Source organism: Rhopilema esculentum, chromosome 8 (assembly GCF_057945365.1).
Source record: "Rhopilema esculentum isolate cy_ngs chromosome 8, ASM5794536v1, whole genome shotgun sequence".
NCBI classification, from domain to species: Eukaryota; Metazoa; Cnidaria; class Scyphozoa; order Rhizostomeae; family Rhizostomatidae; genus Rhopilema; species Rhopilema esculentum.
The window spans coordinates 2,554,599-2,571,068 of NC_142822.1; the positions used below are offsets into that span (position 1 = coordinate 2,554,599).

General features: G+C 35.8%; 2 protein-coding genes and 1 pseudogene across 2 annotated transcripts; 2 read left to right on the top strand and 1 right to left on the bottom strand.

Annotated features, from left to right (window-relative positions):
• Positions 1-417: 417 nt before the first annotated feature.
• LOC135695165 (ferredoxin-2, mitochondrial) lies at positions 418-3,082 on the bottom strand. Its single transcript, XM_065214159.2, has 5 exons — positions 2,771-3,082; positions 2,452-2,506; positions 1,760-1,954; positions 1,250-1,302; positions 418-857 (listed from the first exon to the last, which is right to left on the bottom strand). Exons 1-5 carry the CDS (start codon positions 2,898-2,900, stop codon positions 754-756), a joined length of 537 nt encoding a protein of 178 aa, XP_065070231.1. The 5' UTR covers positions 2,901-3,082; the 3' UTR covers positions 418-753.
• Positions 3,083-3,206: 124 nt separating this feature from the next.
• LOC135695162 (uncharacterized) lies at positions 3,207-15,613 on the top strand. Its single transcript, XM_065214155.2, has 13 exons — positions 3,207-3,508; positions 3,800-3,930; positions 4,705-4,808; positions 5,138-5,257; positions 6,120-6,208; positions 6,519-6,605; positions 7,141-7,232; positions 7,786-7,807; positions 8,251-8,490; positions 9,234-9,326; positions 10,123-10,371; positions 11,172-11,686; positions 15,340-15,613. Exons 1-13 carry the CDS (start codon positions 3,297-3,299, stop codon positions 15,504-15,506), a joined length of 2,121 nt encoding a protein of 706 aa, XP_065070227.2. The 5' UTR covers positions 3,207-3,296; the 3' UTR covers positions 15,507-15,613.
• LOC148959790 (uncharacterized) lies at positions 11,693-15,333 on the top strand (annotated as a pseudogene).
• Positions 15,614-16,470: the final 857 nt, after the last annotated feature.

Consider the following 16,470-nt stretch of genomic DNA (forward strand, 5'->3'; position numbering starts at 1 on the left):
ATTTCACTATTATCATTGTTATCACAACCAATTCTACCATTTGACTTTATCCAATCATATCTTAAAATGGTAAAAGGAAGACAATAGCTTTAAAAAATCATTCACAGAAGGACCCTGTTGACTGCTCCAGATTGACATTTGTTTATCAGTGAATCCTTTAAGTCAGCAGTCTTTTTTCTCCTTCACTATATAAGTATTATCACAAAAGCAAATTCCTAGCTTTATAATATTTTCAGGAAATTACCGAATTACAAAAACTGGAATCTTCAATCCTTTTTTCTTTTCATTTCTTAAATAAAAAAGTTTTAGTACAATATGTTAGCAGAGAAAATTATTTAGATACTACAGTTTCACAAACCAAGAGCCCACTTTTTGAATTTTGTAGACGACTTTTTGCTAAATCATATCATTGTTCTCGATCAGAATTTCCATTTTTAAAATTTGCACTTGTTAGGTGTTTTTAACACTTAGATATGGTAAGTCTGTATTTCAAAATTTGGTTGAAGAAAGTGCATGGCAAAACATTCGATTGTGCAATTGCTATTATTCAATAAGAAACGTAAAAGTCTGATTCTTGAAAGATTTCTGTCTTCATCTTCTGGAACCCGGTTAATACCATCTTCCTCCAATAAACTCTGGTTTCAAGTAGTTCTATGCTACACACAGATTTACAGGCCTTTCCACCTACTTCTGTTGTAAAAGGTTTGTGCCCTGCACTAGTATTTAAAAATACTTCTAAAAATATACAAATTATTAATGAGGCTTAGGTACATGACCGTCAACATAAAAGTTTCTTGTTATTCTTGGCAAGGTCAATTCCATCCCTTCCATTTCTTTTGTCAGTACTATTTGACAACCTAAAACATAATTAATTAATATTTTAATTTTGGAAGAAGACCTGCAAATATGTATGATTATCATTCATTGTTTTTAATTACATATAAACATCATTATAAATTAATGTGCATACTGTTTATTTATACAAATTAATGTGCTGATTCCATTCAACAACAAAAAGTGATAAAAATACAGTGGAATCTCATCAAGTTGTGCCCTGAATGAATAGGACTTAAACTGAGTTGGAATATTTAATTCTTATTGAACATTACTACTTTATACAAAAGCTGTACCCTAGTTAGGTCATACATTTGTTAATTTGCACCCATCCTTACCATCCCCTATGCCTTTAGGGTCAAATTTAGGATTACATTGCTAAGTATAACTAACAAAGAAAATAAGTTTAATTTACCAAGCCTTGAGTTATCCTGCAGAAGAGGAGCCATGTCAAGCATGTCTTCTTCCCTGAAAAAGTAATTGTCATTTTGAGATTATCTTTGTCATTTCCTTGATTAAAGAAGCCTAAAACCTATGTTCAAGTAAATAAACCACAGTTGAATGTTGGATCGAATTTATAGAATTATATCTCAAAATTTTCAAATGATTGATGCTGAAATAACCAAATACATATTAAGTAAATTTCAACAATCAAGAAAGGCCTCAAGAATTTATTTTATCACAACAAATAATGTGTATTCTCTACAAATATAAATCAAAAACTTTCAGCAGGAATCATGCGCTCAAATACATTCTCTCAGAGTGAAGATAGGGGCCAGCTCTCTGTAATTCCAGGCATAGGAATCACAAGTAGCAGTCATCATGTGGCCTAAATTTTCCTTAGAAGCAAGATAGTTGCAATTACAAAAACATTTTAAGAATAATTGGAGTCCGTCTTCAGATGAAAATGAGTGAAGTTACACACCCTTCAAGCGGTTCTGGTAATATGTCTAAGATGTTATCGTCCACATAAACATGACAGGTTGAGCAGGCAAGAGATGCTTCACAGGCACCTTCAAGATCCACATTATGTCTATGAGCCAGGTATAGCACATTATCACCAATTTTGCCACGAACTGGTTGCCTTTGATTTTTGCGATCAATAAAGACAATATTAACTCTACAATAGATATCAGATTTTTAGTACCCCATAGTGCAATTGTTAAAAATGGGACTGTAAAGTACTATTTTTGATTATTTGAATGTTTATACTTTAAAATAATTTCCAAGAGGAGAAAAACATGAAAATAACGATTTGAAACATGGACTTGGGGTTAACTGCCATGAAGAATGGCAGATATGTTGTTCTTTGTTATATATTAAAAAAGACCTTGATACGAATAGGACTTTTGTCATGAAATAAATATCCTCAACACTATTCAATAGAAAAAGTCAACAATTTTCCCTTTCAAATCAAAAGAATTATTTATTTGTAAAATACCTTTTAAAAATTAAACAATTCAAAGTAAACTGAAGGCTAATATATAACAATGAGCACAATAAAAAAAGCTTTATCCGGTGTGAAAGTGCTAGGCTTGCATAACACGTGTTATGCTAGGGGCAAGTTGGAATTTGAAAACCAGTGGATTACAGGTAAAATATTGAGACAGTAATTACACTTCATCCTCAGATTTCGGATCCTGCCATTCATACTCGCCGTGAAACTGTATACCTGTCAAAACGAAATATATGTTGCATAAGTATGGAGATCCGAAATCAAACTGAAACTTGATCTCGAAATCTTTCTCACAGCATCAACAAGTTAATTACAACAGACTGAGATAAAACAAAGAAATTTGGAATTGTGATTTATACGATTAAAGTATCAAATCCGGAAACAGTTTTGCTTTGTATCGTTTCTTCTCTGTTTAAGAACCGACCGCATACAAAATGCATAAAAAAGAGGACTGATGTGATGACAGAAATTAAATATTACCTTTTAATGTTCCGAAGCTTCTACTTGCTGGCAGGAAAGATCTCGTTATAATCGTATACACTTGGAGAAAACTAGGTGAAATTTTAAAATTATTCAGATTCTTCCAGAGCATTGGAAACAAACAAGACATACTGCCCAATTGCAACTTCTATACTTCCAAAGTTCACAACATAGGTTTCCATTTAGATACAGCCTCGTTTCCAAAAAGAAAATGAAGTTGGAAGTACATTTTGTCGAATTTTTTTATGAATCAATAACCTTGATTCCTTGATTTATGAATCCTTGAGTCATTATCTATAACGTAAAGGCTTGATTTGGCAATTTCTTTATCTTTCTTCCTTATCTTTTAATTTCATTTTCTTTCTTTATTCCTGAATTCCAAAATGAAAAACCACGTGCCATGCTTGTGAACCCTTCTCTTGCGCATGTGCAGACATATCCTTCTAACAACACTCTGGCCTAGTGAATTCCAGTTTGGTGTGTGGTGTTATGCTCCTCTATAGATGTTAATTTGAAGAAGATTATAATGGAGGATCCAATTGTCATGCCACCGCCTGAGCCCATGCAAGACATGGATGAAAACCTAGAGACGGCTCCTATGGAGTTATCCAATGACAATGAGGAAAAAGAAGGTGTAATTAAAGTGTCAAACATTTCACCGCAAGCCAATCTTGAGCAGATGAAGAAACTGTTTGGCTTTCTAGGAAATGTTCAGGAGTTGGTTCTTTACCCAAAAGGGTCCGTATTTTTGTTAGTTTAATTACTCGTTCACAGTAAATACAAAAGCTACATAGTTCCTGACAAACCTTGGGTTTGATATTATATGTACAGTCCACTCCCCTTATTATATAGGCCCCCTCCGCTCAAAGTCACCCTGTCTTTTACAGTCGTATTTCATTTAGATACCCACTTATTGTCCAGAACCACGTTATGTAAAATCTGTTGCAATCAGAACAACGTTTTGTATTTTATGTTAACCTATCTTTTTGATGAAGCATTTGTTGAATATAAAGCTTAATTTTTTAACAGGGAAGAAATAGAAGTGAGTTCAAAGATATGTTATGTCAAGTATGAAGACAAAGCAAGTTGTGATGTTGCTCAGCATCTGACCAATGCTGTTTTCATTGACAGACCTCTGGTTGTTGTACCACTGACAGAAGGTATGATAAAATAATATGTTCTTCTGATAATCAACTTATCATTTTGTTCTAAAGTTTTGTCATTATGAAAAGATCATTGTTTGAAAAAATTCTTGTTTGAATACAGTGAAACTTCCTACCTACTTGGGGACTTCTGGCAAAGCTCACTCAAACATTTCTGGCTCTAAAGTTTCAGAAAATCATATTAGTCACTTTATTGTAGGAAAAAGACAATCTTGTCAAATAATGCTATTCAATGTCATTTCCAGACTACTAAAGATCACTTTGTATAGATGATCAATTTTCACAAAGTCACAGTTTCATAGATATTGCAAGACTGCCTCTGAAAAGCAAGATATCTTTGTATGTTTAAATTTTAGGCCCATAACATATTATAATTTTGTGACCAAAGTTTTTGGTCAATTATGCCACCAATTGGTTTCAAACTCAGCTAGACTTGAATAGGTCACAAATGTTGACAAAAACGTATCATTTCTTATACAATGAGCTGACATACCTTCAGAATATGTGACAGACAGACAGCAACAAATATAAGAAAAATGGAAACCAAGAAGCCCTTAGTTTTCTGTCATGACCTTTGTCTTTATGGGCATAAATCATACACTTTGAAGTATAAGGCTTATATTTTTCTTTTGCCAGGTGAAATTCGTAGGCAGGAACTGTGTATAGATAAAACACCGTAGGTTCTAATTTTTGATTCTTCAGATTTTCTAATTGTCTTGCTATTTTCTTTGTGAGCTTTTCTATTGATCAAGTATAAATTTGCCATTCTAGCAAAGATTCCAGATGAAGGAACTGCCCTTAACAATGAGACACAAGGAAATGGGTTCTTTGATAATGGGTTACTGGATCCTTTTTCATCTGATCCTTTTCAGCAGGTATGTTGACATTGTATTGCTTTGTAAGAAGACTGTTCTTTTTAAAGTCTGAATAGTGTAAAAAATATATTCATGCTCATTGTTGCAGTTTTATTGCCTTATCACAGATCTGGTGTTCTTTTTGGAGTTCCTGGTATGGTATTTTGTGTAAAGTTCATGTTATAGCAGATTCACAATCGGAACACAACAAATTGGATTTATTGACTCTCTTCACTTAAAAGTATTTGCTTTATGTTATTTTGTGTATTTTAAGGATTTTGTTTTGATTTTTGTTATTGATTGCAATTGTTATTGTCATGCACTAAAGCATTAAAAATGTCATCTTATAGGTCATGATAGGGTTGGGTCCTGGGACCAACTTGCCCCCACCACCTGTTCTTGGAAACCTTGATCCTGTCAAGTTAGAGGAGATAAGAAGGACAATTTTTGTTGGGAATTTAGAAGAATCTGTAAGTTGTAGTATTTATAAGAATTTTTATGATATTTTGTTATTATTTTGTAGCGGATCTTATGAGGCTTCAGTTCAGTTCATTTATTTTAAGGCTTAAAACTGTGCTGACTGGAACAAGAAAAATGGCTTGCTTGTAGCAATTATATTTAGAGCTACATATATATTGATATCATGCTATAGTTAGGGCTAGTTACATTGTCCTTAATGAGATGTACAATCTTTGTTAAATGTTACGTTGTTACTTTATTTAAGCTAGTGCATGTTCTTGTAAGGTGCCATTAATGATTTCAATATATACTTCAAGGTCTTTCAAGTTAGTGTACCACTGTTATTAGTATTGAGTGCACCATATTAGTGTACCATTGTACTTTGACATTTGATAATTTTAAAGATTTTAGTAGTTTTATTTTTGAGTTATTCATTTTAAATTTTAATGAGGGTTGAATTATAGGAAAGCTAAAGTATATGTAGGAATTTGCTAGCATTCCACCTGAATACACCATAGGAATTTGCTCATGATATTGCTCACGATATTGGTATTGCTGACGATATTGATTTTATGACAACAAAAAGATAAACATTTTGTAAGGAATTTGACCGTGATTGGTGACTAGGGGGGTAAAGTTTCACCAAGAATGATTTTTTCGATTAAATCCCTTACAAGTTTCAAATTTCAATTCTCCGTAAAACCTAAAATACAAGCACAAACAATATGAAAAAATGTATCCAGCCTAAAAGTATGGTGATAAAACCAAATCTGAGCTTAAAAAAGTCATATAATTCAAATTGGTGTATTGAGCTGTCAATGTTTTTGTACTTTGATTGTTGTATCAAATTTTAAAATGATGACTTCATTGAAGGTCTCCCCAGAAATGCTTGTGGCATTCTTCTCTGGTGTTGGTGAAATAAAATATGTTAGACAGTCTGTTCATGAAACAACTCAAGAAAGGTGATTTAACTTTATTTTAAGAAATGTTAGATGAATTTGAAACATTACTTAATTTGCTTATGTTTGCATGCATCCTTGGACCGATTGCATGTACGCCGTGAAACACAAATTATTCAAACTGAATAGGCTGTCACCCAAAGCTTTTAATTTTTTTCAGTTGACTTAATGCCTTACCTTTATTACCTTATCTAATTATTCTGTAATTCATTTACTCAGACAGGTGCTAAACTTTTCCAACTACTTTAACAAGGGTATCTGTTAAACTTTTGATCAGTTAAATGTTTTGATTGAATGTCTCTATTACCAACAGATATGCTCTGATTGAATTCACCGATTTGACTGCAGTGCTAACAGCTCTTCAGTATAATGGAGTCATTTTGTGTGGCCAGCCTCTGAAGTAAGAATTCATTCGTCTGCTTTTTGCCCTTGGGCCTTCTCATTGCCAGAATCCCACATTTTATTTTGCGCCATATCTTAATGAACTGTTATGCTGACAAACTGATAAACAGTTGTAGGTTTTTTTTCTGGGAGTTGGTAAATCTCTTATTTAATTGTGTATCATAGACATAGTGTTGCCAGTTGCAGCTAATAAAATCTTGATTGATTGAGGATACCTTATCTGTCCCAATTGCTTATTCTCGCTAAAGTGGAAGTATATAGATTGCAAGTTGTATATCTTGTGGTTTGCAAAATATGATATTGTTTCAGATATTGGCAAACCACTGCAAGTCTTGAGGTCATTTTGATAGAAACATCTAAATAAGAACAGTTGACCCTTGCTTGGATGAAATCATTGTTTCAGATGGCCCAATGCCTTGAACGGCCTCTTTATTAATGGCCTACATTTTCTGTTATTAGATAGCAGCTTTTAACTTTTGTAATATTAAATTCCTAGACATATATTTAGCGCTTTTTTAATACCATGTCCTTAGAGTGAACTACTCCAGATGTTCAATTGCAAAACCTGACTTAGAAAAGCTGGAAGCAGAGAGGAAACTGGCTGATAGAAACTCAAGATATACGTGTAAGCTAATTATGCTTGTTGTTTAAAAGTAAATTGAACAACTGGTTATAAAAGGAGATTCTAGATTTTGCAAAGAGGTCAGTTTTTTAATCTGAAACGGTATCTTGGTGTGACAAATTATCCAAAACCATATTACGATGAGAAATGACATGTTACTTTTGTGCTTCCTTAGCCACGAGTATTCTTAAAACAACATGTCACCATTAATAGCTACAGTTTACCAATCTGTCTTGCCTTGTTCAATACCAACCTTTATTGCATAATCCAATCACACAATAATTTTGTCTGCTGTTCAAATTACTATATGTATCTTCTAAACAATATAAAAAATATAAAAAGCTGCACACAGTGTAAAAATACAACACATAGTCTGACTATTCTTGCACAAAATAAGAGAAAGAAAGGCCTATTTGAGTGGATCCTTGTTTTGAAAAGTGTTGTGCGAAAGTTTGTTTGTTTTAACTCATTTGACTCATTTTATTTATTTTGCTATTGAAACTCGTCATGGTATGCATTAATACTAACATTAAGTTTCTAAATTTTCTTCCTTTAGCAAGAAGAAGATCCAGCTCATTGTAAGTTATTCGTTTCTAAATTTTTCTTTTTGTAGTTAGTTAAGGTTTTGCTTTACCTACCATTTTAGTTATGATTTTAATGTACGATTTTTTTTAAATAATTCAATATGAATGCAGGGTTTTGACTGAAAGTAAATTTGTAAAAATTGGGATTTTTATAGCGCCAATATAATAGTTGTCAATTATTTGTTTACTATACAGTCTTTGTTTTCTTAATTTGTCTATTCGCTAGCAAAGCCTTACTTTTTATTGTCAACAGTACGATTTTAAAACTGTCTTTTTATTACTTTTGTGGCACAGTTTTAAAACCCCAGTGCTTTTGAAACTGTTTGTTTATTGATCCCCAATGGCTTTTAAGTTACCAGTTTTTATTTCCCAATCGTTTTGAAATTGCCGATTTAAATTGCCACTTTTATTGAAATTGCTTGACATATATTCCATAGGCAAAGATCAAAGTCGCGTACAAGAAGCCGCTCTAGAGACAGAAAACGGCGAAGCAGATCAGGATCTAGGAGATACTCATCACGTTCGCGGAGGTCAAGGTCGAGGTCATCTCGTCGCCGAAGGTCAAGGACAAGGTCACCACGCCGAAGAAGGTCACGCTCGAGGTCATACTCCAAGTCATCAAGGCGAAGATCTAGATCAAGGTCCGGTTCACGCAGAGTAAGGAGGTCTAGGTCCAGGTATAGTCTCCTTCAATTCTAAATTTAGTTCATTAATCAGGAATTCCGCAGCTGATTAAAGATTCTTTAAATCCTCCCAGTCACACGTGATATTTGGTAGATATCTTCATTAAATATATTTTCATTAAATACTAAAGAATTTCGTTTAAGATATATTTTCTACAGTTGTAAAAATTTATACAGTTGTAAACCCAGCCCATGAAAGATATGAATTGGTTAAGCTTGGGCAATTTGCAAAAAGGTAAATCTTAAGCGTAACAGTAATAGTATATGAATGCAAATCATTACTTAAGTAATACTTTTTAAACTAGAAAACATATAATAAAGAAGGCAATACCATATTTCTTTCTTTGATTTTTTAAGCTTATGATTGATAGTACGCCAATATTTTGATAGCAACAGTGTCTATTATTCCAAAATTGAACTCAAGATGATATTTTACAATATTATGTCAATCCAAATACTTATTCTATTTTATTTTCTGGAATTTTTTTTGTGGATGGGTTTCAATTTAATGTTTAGGTATATTTGTTTGTTATTGGTTTTTCAAGATTTTTGGTTTATCATCTCTTGTTTATCGTCTTCGCTAGTTTATCATCTCTTGTTTATTTAACTTTCATGATTATATAACTATTAAACTTTGGACTGCTTTTAACAGTGTATATAAAAACTAGTCACGTGTGACTAGCCATCGAAAAAATTGAATATGTTTTCATTGTAATGTTTTATCCGGTCATTTGTAGGGACCGCCGTCGTAAAAAGTCAGCGTCTAAATCACGTTCCAGGTCACGTTCCGGTGGAAGAGATAAAGCCACACGCCGTGGCTCAACAAGCCGGTTAGTTTTTTAATTAAATAGAAGCTGTATGTGTTATTCTGTAGTAGGCTGCTGGGTTTGGGGTTATAGACGATAGATAGAACAACAGATTTCAGCGCGTTGTAGCCTAATGCCTTGGTTGAATTCTGCAAACTGATTACTCGCCTTTGATGTGACATCTTATTAGGAAATAAACTAAATAAGCATTGATGAAAGATTTGGGTTGCTACCAGGAATCTGCATCTATTATCCCGGATAGACAGTGTCAAGATTTTGCGCCCCCCCCCCTCCTTGTTGAATGTTTAAAGCTCTGCTTTTAAAGCACATACACACTAACTGAAATTGGAGGAGGGGGTAGATGATTGATTACACACTCATGCTCCCGGGCACATGTCTAAGGGTTTTTCTCAACAGCACTCTCCAATATTGTTGTTGCTGATAACTCTGCAGTAAGCTTAGCCAAAATGAATTTGTCCAGAGCAATGTGAGTTTAAATCTCGAGACTAACTAGAAACGTCATTGGTTCAACTTGAAATATATGTTAATGGATTCATTAGATTCAGCATGAAATTAGTTACAAAGTTTGTTGCAAATGCACAACTCTTGAGGATGGATGCAAAATTTAAGATTTAAAGATCTGAGATTTTGCAAAGACTCTTTGGTGTATAAAACAGTTCTAATTTGCAACTCTGAGTTTCATGTTTAATGCGACCATTAGGCAACTGGGTTTCGAATTCAAGTTGATATGCTATGTAACAAAAGTTTTTTTGACCTTGGAAGATGAGTCAAGTACATTGAAAATTTTGTTTCTTTCCAGTCGTCGTTCGAAAAGCAGATCTAAATCACGTGACAAAAAGAGATCGAAATCAAAATCTGCATCACCGGGAAAAAGCAAAGACAAAGAGAAGGCAAAAGAGAAGGAAAAGGAGAAAGAGGATGATGGGAAGGTAATAGAGGAAGTTAAAGAAGAAGTTGCTGCGGAGGAAAAAGCACCGAAAGAAGAAGAGAAGGAAGCAGAAGATAAGGGTCGATCAAGGTCCCCCTCGCCGAGTAAATCAAGCTCAAGGTATGGGTTATAGTGTCATTGTTGTTAGTCTTTGAGAATAGGCATTATGTTGTCATTATTAGATTATTTGAGGAGGAGAGGGACCTTGGTTACTTTAAGCTGTTTTCGGGGGAAGGGGTGTTGAGGCTTGTCGAATCTTTTACGCAGAGTGTAAGATTTTCTCTAGGGTGGTGCTTGAATTTTAGGAAGTAAGTCGAAAGTCAATGTAGAGAGTAACTGGTGCCAGGAGGGGTTGGAAAGGTTTGTGGGCACTGGATTGTAACCCAGGGGGGTTGGAAAGGTTTGTGGGCACTGGATTGTAACCCAGGAGGGGTTGGAAAGGTTTGTAGATTATAACAAAGTAATCCTATTTATGAAAGATTTCTCTAAAGGGGGTACTAGAACCGCGCAGGTAGGATATTTTTTACTTTCACAGAAAGGCAAAGAAACACAAGGAAAAATTCTCGGAATTTTGGAAGAGCTTGATATGATGATTTTTTAATGCACGATCATTTAAACTTAAGTAGTTTGGTGTACTGATTTGTGCTTGCGCTTGGTAAATTATTGCTGTGGACTTTGCTCAGGATTTTGTGTATTTTCTTCGCTTATGAACTTTTTCAAGTATTAGTCGTGTTTAAATTCTACACTTCCCTAAATTCTTCTGATATTGACGTTGTTGAGGCGATCTTTCTGAGTCATGGCGCCAAACATTCATTTTACAGTAGAATTGGTGCTTGCAAGGGAAGTTTAATTTGTGGATTTGTAATTTGTGCCCACCAGAAACATCTATTTTAGCAAATTTGTATTGTTTTTTCTGCTAGAAGACGCAGCAAGAAAGACCGTTATAGCAGATCACGAAGTCGGTCCGAAAGCCAAAGTCGTGATCGTAAAACACGCGAGAAATCTCGTGATAGAGACCGGGATCGTGACAGAGGCCGAGACAAAGATAGAGGTAAGGATCGTGGTCGTGATAAAGATCGTGACCGCGAGAGAGATCGAGAACGTGACCGTGAAAAAGATCGAGAACGTGAAAGAGATCGTGAACGGGAAAAAGATCGTGAACGGGAAAAGGAGCGTGAACGGGAAAAAGAACGTGAACGGGAAAAAGAACGTGAGCGGGAAAAAGAACGTGAACGGGAAAAAGAACGTGAACGGGAAAAAGAACGCGAACGGGAAAAAGAGCGTGACAGAGACCGTGATCGTGACAGGGACCGGGACCGTGATCGCGATCGAGAACGTGAAAAAGATCGGGATCGTGCAAAAGATCGTGACCGCCATCGGGAAAAGGATCGTGATCAAGATAGGAAACCAGACAAAGAAGAAGAAGTTGTAAAGAGTAAGTTGCGAGTTATTGGGTTTTTCTGCAGTTTAAGTTCATTCCGTCATTGAGCTTGCTATGTTTATCGATTGTTAGTGATTTAAAGCATAATATTCATTCCATGAATGCGGGCTGGTGAGAGAGAGACCAAAATCTGGACAACATGACCATTAACTGAAATCATTACTCACTCAATACCATTTCAATTCAACGCTTGTCAAGAACACCTTTTTTAGATACATTTTGGATTTTTAGTTGTCGTACAATTTTGTTTTGTATCCAAAAATTAATCAAGTGCAGCCCTTTTCGTTTAGCGCGTGCGATCGCACCCGCACACGCCTGCACACGCGCAAGTTAAATTGCGCGTGCTTTTCATCACACGCGCAAACAGGTGATTTTGCAGTTTTCTGTTAAGAACAAATTCCCATGGTCTCATGATTGTTTATACTTTTTCCTTGTTACTTGATTAGCACTTTTGACAACAATATGATTCTACCAATTTTCGGAAGTGATGTTTGGCTTTTGTCTTAGCGTTCGGAAATGCTCGTCTTTCAGCTAAGTCACCATTAGCATGTTAAGTGTAATAACTGATTTCCTGTCAAAACGTAATTGTTCCCTGGAAGCAAGTGGCTGTTGGAAACAATTTTTACTTGCTCTTGTATTGTAACTTTGGAGAGTGACGACGACTTTTAAAAGATGGCTGCTAAGGGCAACAAAATTGAGTTCTCTACTTTTCAAAAGTACGGCAAATCGGAGATAATTGGTTACAAAACAGTAGATGAAAAAGGCAAAACGTTTGTTAATTTTATTTGGTGTAAGCTGTGTGCCAAGCACAAAGAAACTATCCTTGCCGATCCAACATTGAAAGGAAGTGTAAAGGCATCAGCAAAAGCGTTCATTGATGGAACTAATGTTGTCACCAAGTATCAGGTAATTAAGGTTTTTTATTTTATCATTAAGAATTAGTTGTTTAATTGATATCTATGAAGTAGATATGATGCTCATTGATAACTTTGTATGTACAAACTACACAGGTCTATTTAATTGATTTTCCGAAACGTCGTTGCAAATCAATTTAATTCTAAATATAGCATCAAGACTTATTTGCTTTCTGCTCGTAGATAACAAGGCACCTGGATGAAAGTGCTGGTCATAAGATGGCAATTGAACTTGAGAGGGGGAAACCCAAAACTGAGCCCAATCGATTCCCTGACAGTGTTCTTGGTGCTGGCCCTTCACAGCCACAGGCAGATATTCTACACGAGAAAGCAACTCGAGAAGCCTATATTATCACGAGAAAGCAACTCGAATATAACCGAATGATCCGCACAGCATATGAACTAGCTTTAAATCCACAGCTTCCATTGTCTACTTTCAAGCTGCTTTTAAAGTGTCAAAGAATGAATGGTGTGAAGCTTATAGAAGGAAAGGATGATTGCAAAGCAACAGGCGAATTCTTGGATGCCATTTCAAAAGCTGTCACCGAGAAAGTTGCGGCCGTCGTTGCCAGTAAGAATGCAATGTCCCTTCTTTCAGATGGTTCACAAGCAAGGAAAACGAAATCCGACAAAGAAATGGTGCTTGTGAGAGTCGAACGCTTTGGAATTCCTGTCTATTTGTTGTATCTCTGCTAGAAATGTCTGAGTGGGGAGGAATCTATGCCGAAGCACTCAAGAGGGCTATTGACAGCATATTTGGACCCAAAGGCGACATTCCTTTGACTGATTATTTGACAAAATTGATTTCCTGTACAGCTGATGGTGCCAATGTAAACATGGGGCGAATATCCGGACTGCTGACGCGCATTGGTCACGATAGAGATTGGCTGTTAAAGATACATTGCGCAAACCACAGGATAGAACTTGCCGTTAAAGCTGCTTTAAAGACACCAAATTTGCGCAAGTGGACGAGTTTTACCAGGCAAACTTTAACATTTTGAAAAACTCTGGAAAGCTCAGAAGTGCTGTCCAAGCTGCTGCCTCTGCGATAGGAATTGAACATTATGTGTTGTCAAAGCTCACTGGAACAAGATTTGTTGGGCATCGAAGCAAAGCCTACAAAAGATTGCTGGATATGTGGCCTGCATTTATCACAGCATACGAAAACTGCCTTGGCGATCCTTCGTATTCCAGCATCAAAAGCAAAGTCAAAGGTCTATTGGCAAAATTTGAATCTTATCAAATGCTTTGTCTTGCATCAGCATACTTGGACGTATTGGAGAAGATGATACCGGCATCTAAAATATTTGAGGGGAAGGTCTGCTCGCTTTTGATGTCAAAAACACGATCGATCTTTCTTTGCTGGAACTGCAAGACTGTCGGGAATGTGCAGGCACAGAAGATGAGTTCCTTGACAGTTCATTGGCACGCTTCCAGACAAAATGTGAAGGTGACGGCAGTTTTTCTCTGGCATCAAACTTTTTGATTGCTGGAGAAGCGTTGAAAAAGGCTGATCAGCGCAAGACAATTCGATTTGAATTTAAAGGCATGAAACATTTAAGTGACCACACAAGGATGGAGGCCAGCAGAGAAAAGATCAAAGTTATTGGCAATTTGTGTGAAATTTTGAAGAAACGGTTTCAGGATTTTGAACACGGGATTTATCCACTAATAAGTGTGTTTGATCCAAAAACCTGGACAGAAGAAAAGGAATTTGGAAGCACCATGATTCTAGGATTAGCAAGTCATTTCAAGACTACGCTGAGCGTTGCTGGTTACGACAAGACGAAGGTTCTGAGTGAGTGGAAAATGCTGCGAAACTTTGTTAAAATATGGCTCAAAAAATCAGAAACTGCTGACTTATGGAAACACATTTTAACACACAAACGGAAAGAGTACCCAAATGTCTGTTTACTCGCAGAAATTATGTTTACTGTCAGTGGATCAAATTCGTCAGTCGAGCGGGCATTTAGCATGCTCACAAATATGCTTTCTGACAGAAGGCTTTCCATAAAACATAAAAGAATGGAATCGATTCTTAAAATTGCCGGAAATGACAAAAATTGGTCAGCAAGAGAAAAAGAAGAAATTCTCGAGAGGGCTGTCGAAATTTATTTGATGAAAAGAAGAAAAACCAAAACATCTGAACCACCACAAAAAGTGCGAATTATCCAGTTGGAAGAAAATGATGACGATTCTGTTGAGACCGCTGACATTTTTTCTGACGATGAAGAGTATGACGATTCTGACAATAGCTCGATTATTTCTGACGAGGAACTTTAATCTGTTATGTATTGATTTAATCTAGTTTTGCTCTTGCACGTATACGAGTGGCTTTTACCTTTCTTGCTCCTTTTACCAATTTTATCAGGTTGGCACTTCAAAATTTCTAACAAGTGCGATCGCACGCGCCAATTTGTTTACATGTGCGATTTACCGCACACGGGTAATTTTGCTCACGAAAAGGACTGCAAGTGGAGCATTGTGTATTGGCACTGTTTGTTCCAGTTTGGTAGTAAAGATCATCATTTAATCTTAGGGCTTTTTTATTTATGACCTAGTGCCGTCTCGAAGGTTGCAAAAGCTTGCTTCTCGGCCAGTTTTAATAGGATTTCTTGAATTTAAGAAAGAGTACAAAGGTAGTTAAGACTGCCTTGTCCTGGCCAATATTCGGACCAAAACTGTGAAGGATATGTCATCTTCCTACTAGTAAACGAACTTTTTTACGTTTAGTCACAGATGACGTCATTGGTGAAGAAAGCGACATGAGTCTTGATGAAGAATACACTACGTCGACGAAGAAGAAAGCTAAACGATACAGCTACGACTCTGATGAAGAGCGCCATCGCAAGTCAAAAAAGAAGTCGTCGCGATCTTCACGAAGAAGTGACTCAGAATAGACTTACTTGTTTCACTTTATTTTAAAACAACTTTTTTCACTGTAGAAACTACTTATTCCTACTATTACTTTACTCCAGAAAGTCATTGAAAGGTTTTTAAAGTGCAAGGAGTTTTTTCCTGTATTTCCTCTATCTTGATGTCGTGAAAACTAACTTTTTTATTTTCATATGCCTGCTTATGCTAAGAGGCTCCTCAAGATCTTGGTCTTGATCCCCTTCTTTTGATAATTAGTTATAGATTATCAAATATGGACGCACAAATCTTTAGTCTTAGAATGCAAATGCTTCTTCCCTGTTGTGAAGTTTTGTTCTGTTCGGTATGCAAATAGGGTTATGCCATGTCTCAATACCTTTATGTACTTTTCCTCTCCAAGTCGCATACTTTTAGGACATTACAATAAAACCCTGAGTGCGAACAATTAAGGTGTGTGCTTTTGATTAAGGTGTACAGTATTTCCATGGAATGATTTGTCCTTCGATTTCTTTTGTATTTTATATATTTGTGTAACGCTTATCAAAGGCTATTGAAATCATGGGCTAACGGAGCTACACGGTAGGTCAATCATTTTTATTGTTTGGCAAAGAATTTACCGCAATACTGTCTAAAAACTAGACATTAAAGTGTATTTCAGCCAAGTTAACAAGTGAGGATTGCAAAAATTTCCCAAGTGAAGGCCCTCTAGCCCCTCACGCCACAGTACATATTCCTACTCGATTCCTACATGTATTGTGGACACAAGTTTCACTGTTACGAAGCGATTCTAAACCAAGCTTTCTCATTAAAGTGATCTCTAAATAAATATTTGAAATGACAATGACTGCTGGACAATTGTATCAAACTTGTGTCCACAATACATGTCAAAACTTAAATAGGCATTTTGGGATTTGTTTCTATGGTGTTTATTTAGTAAGTTCGTAATCGATAACAGCCATCATAACTTCTTATTGTCACTATAAATCTTAA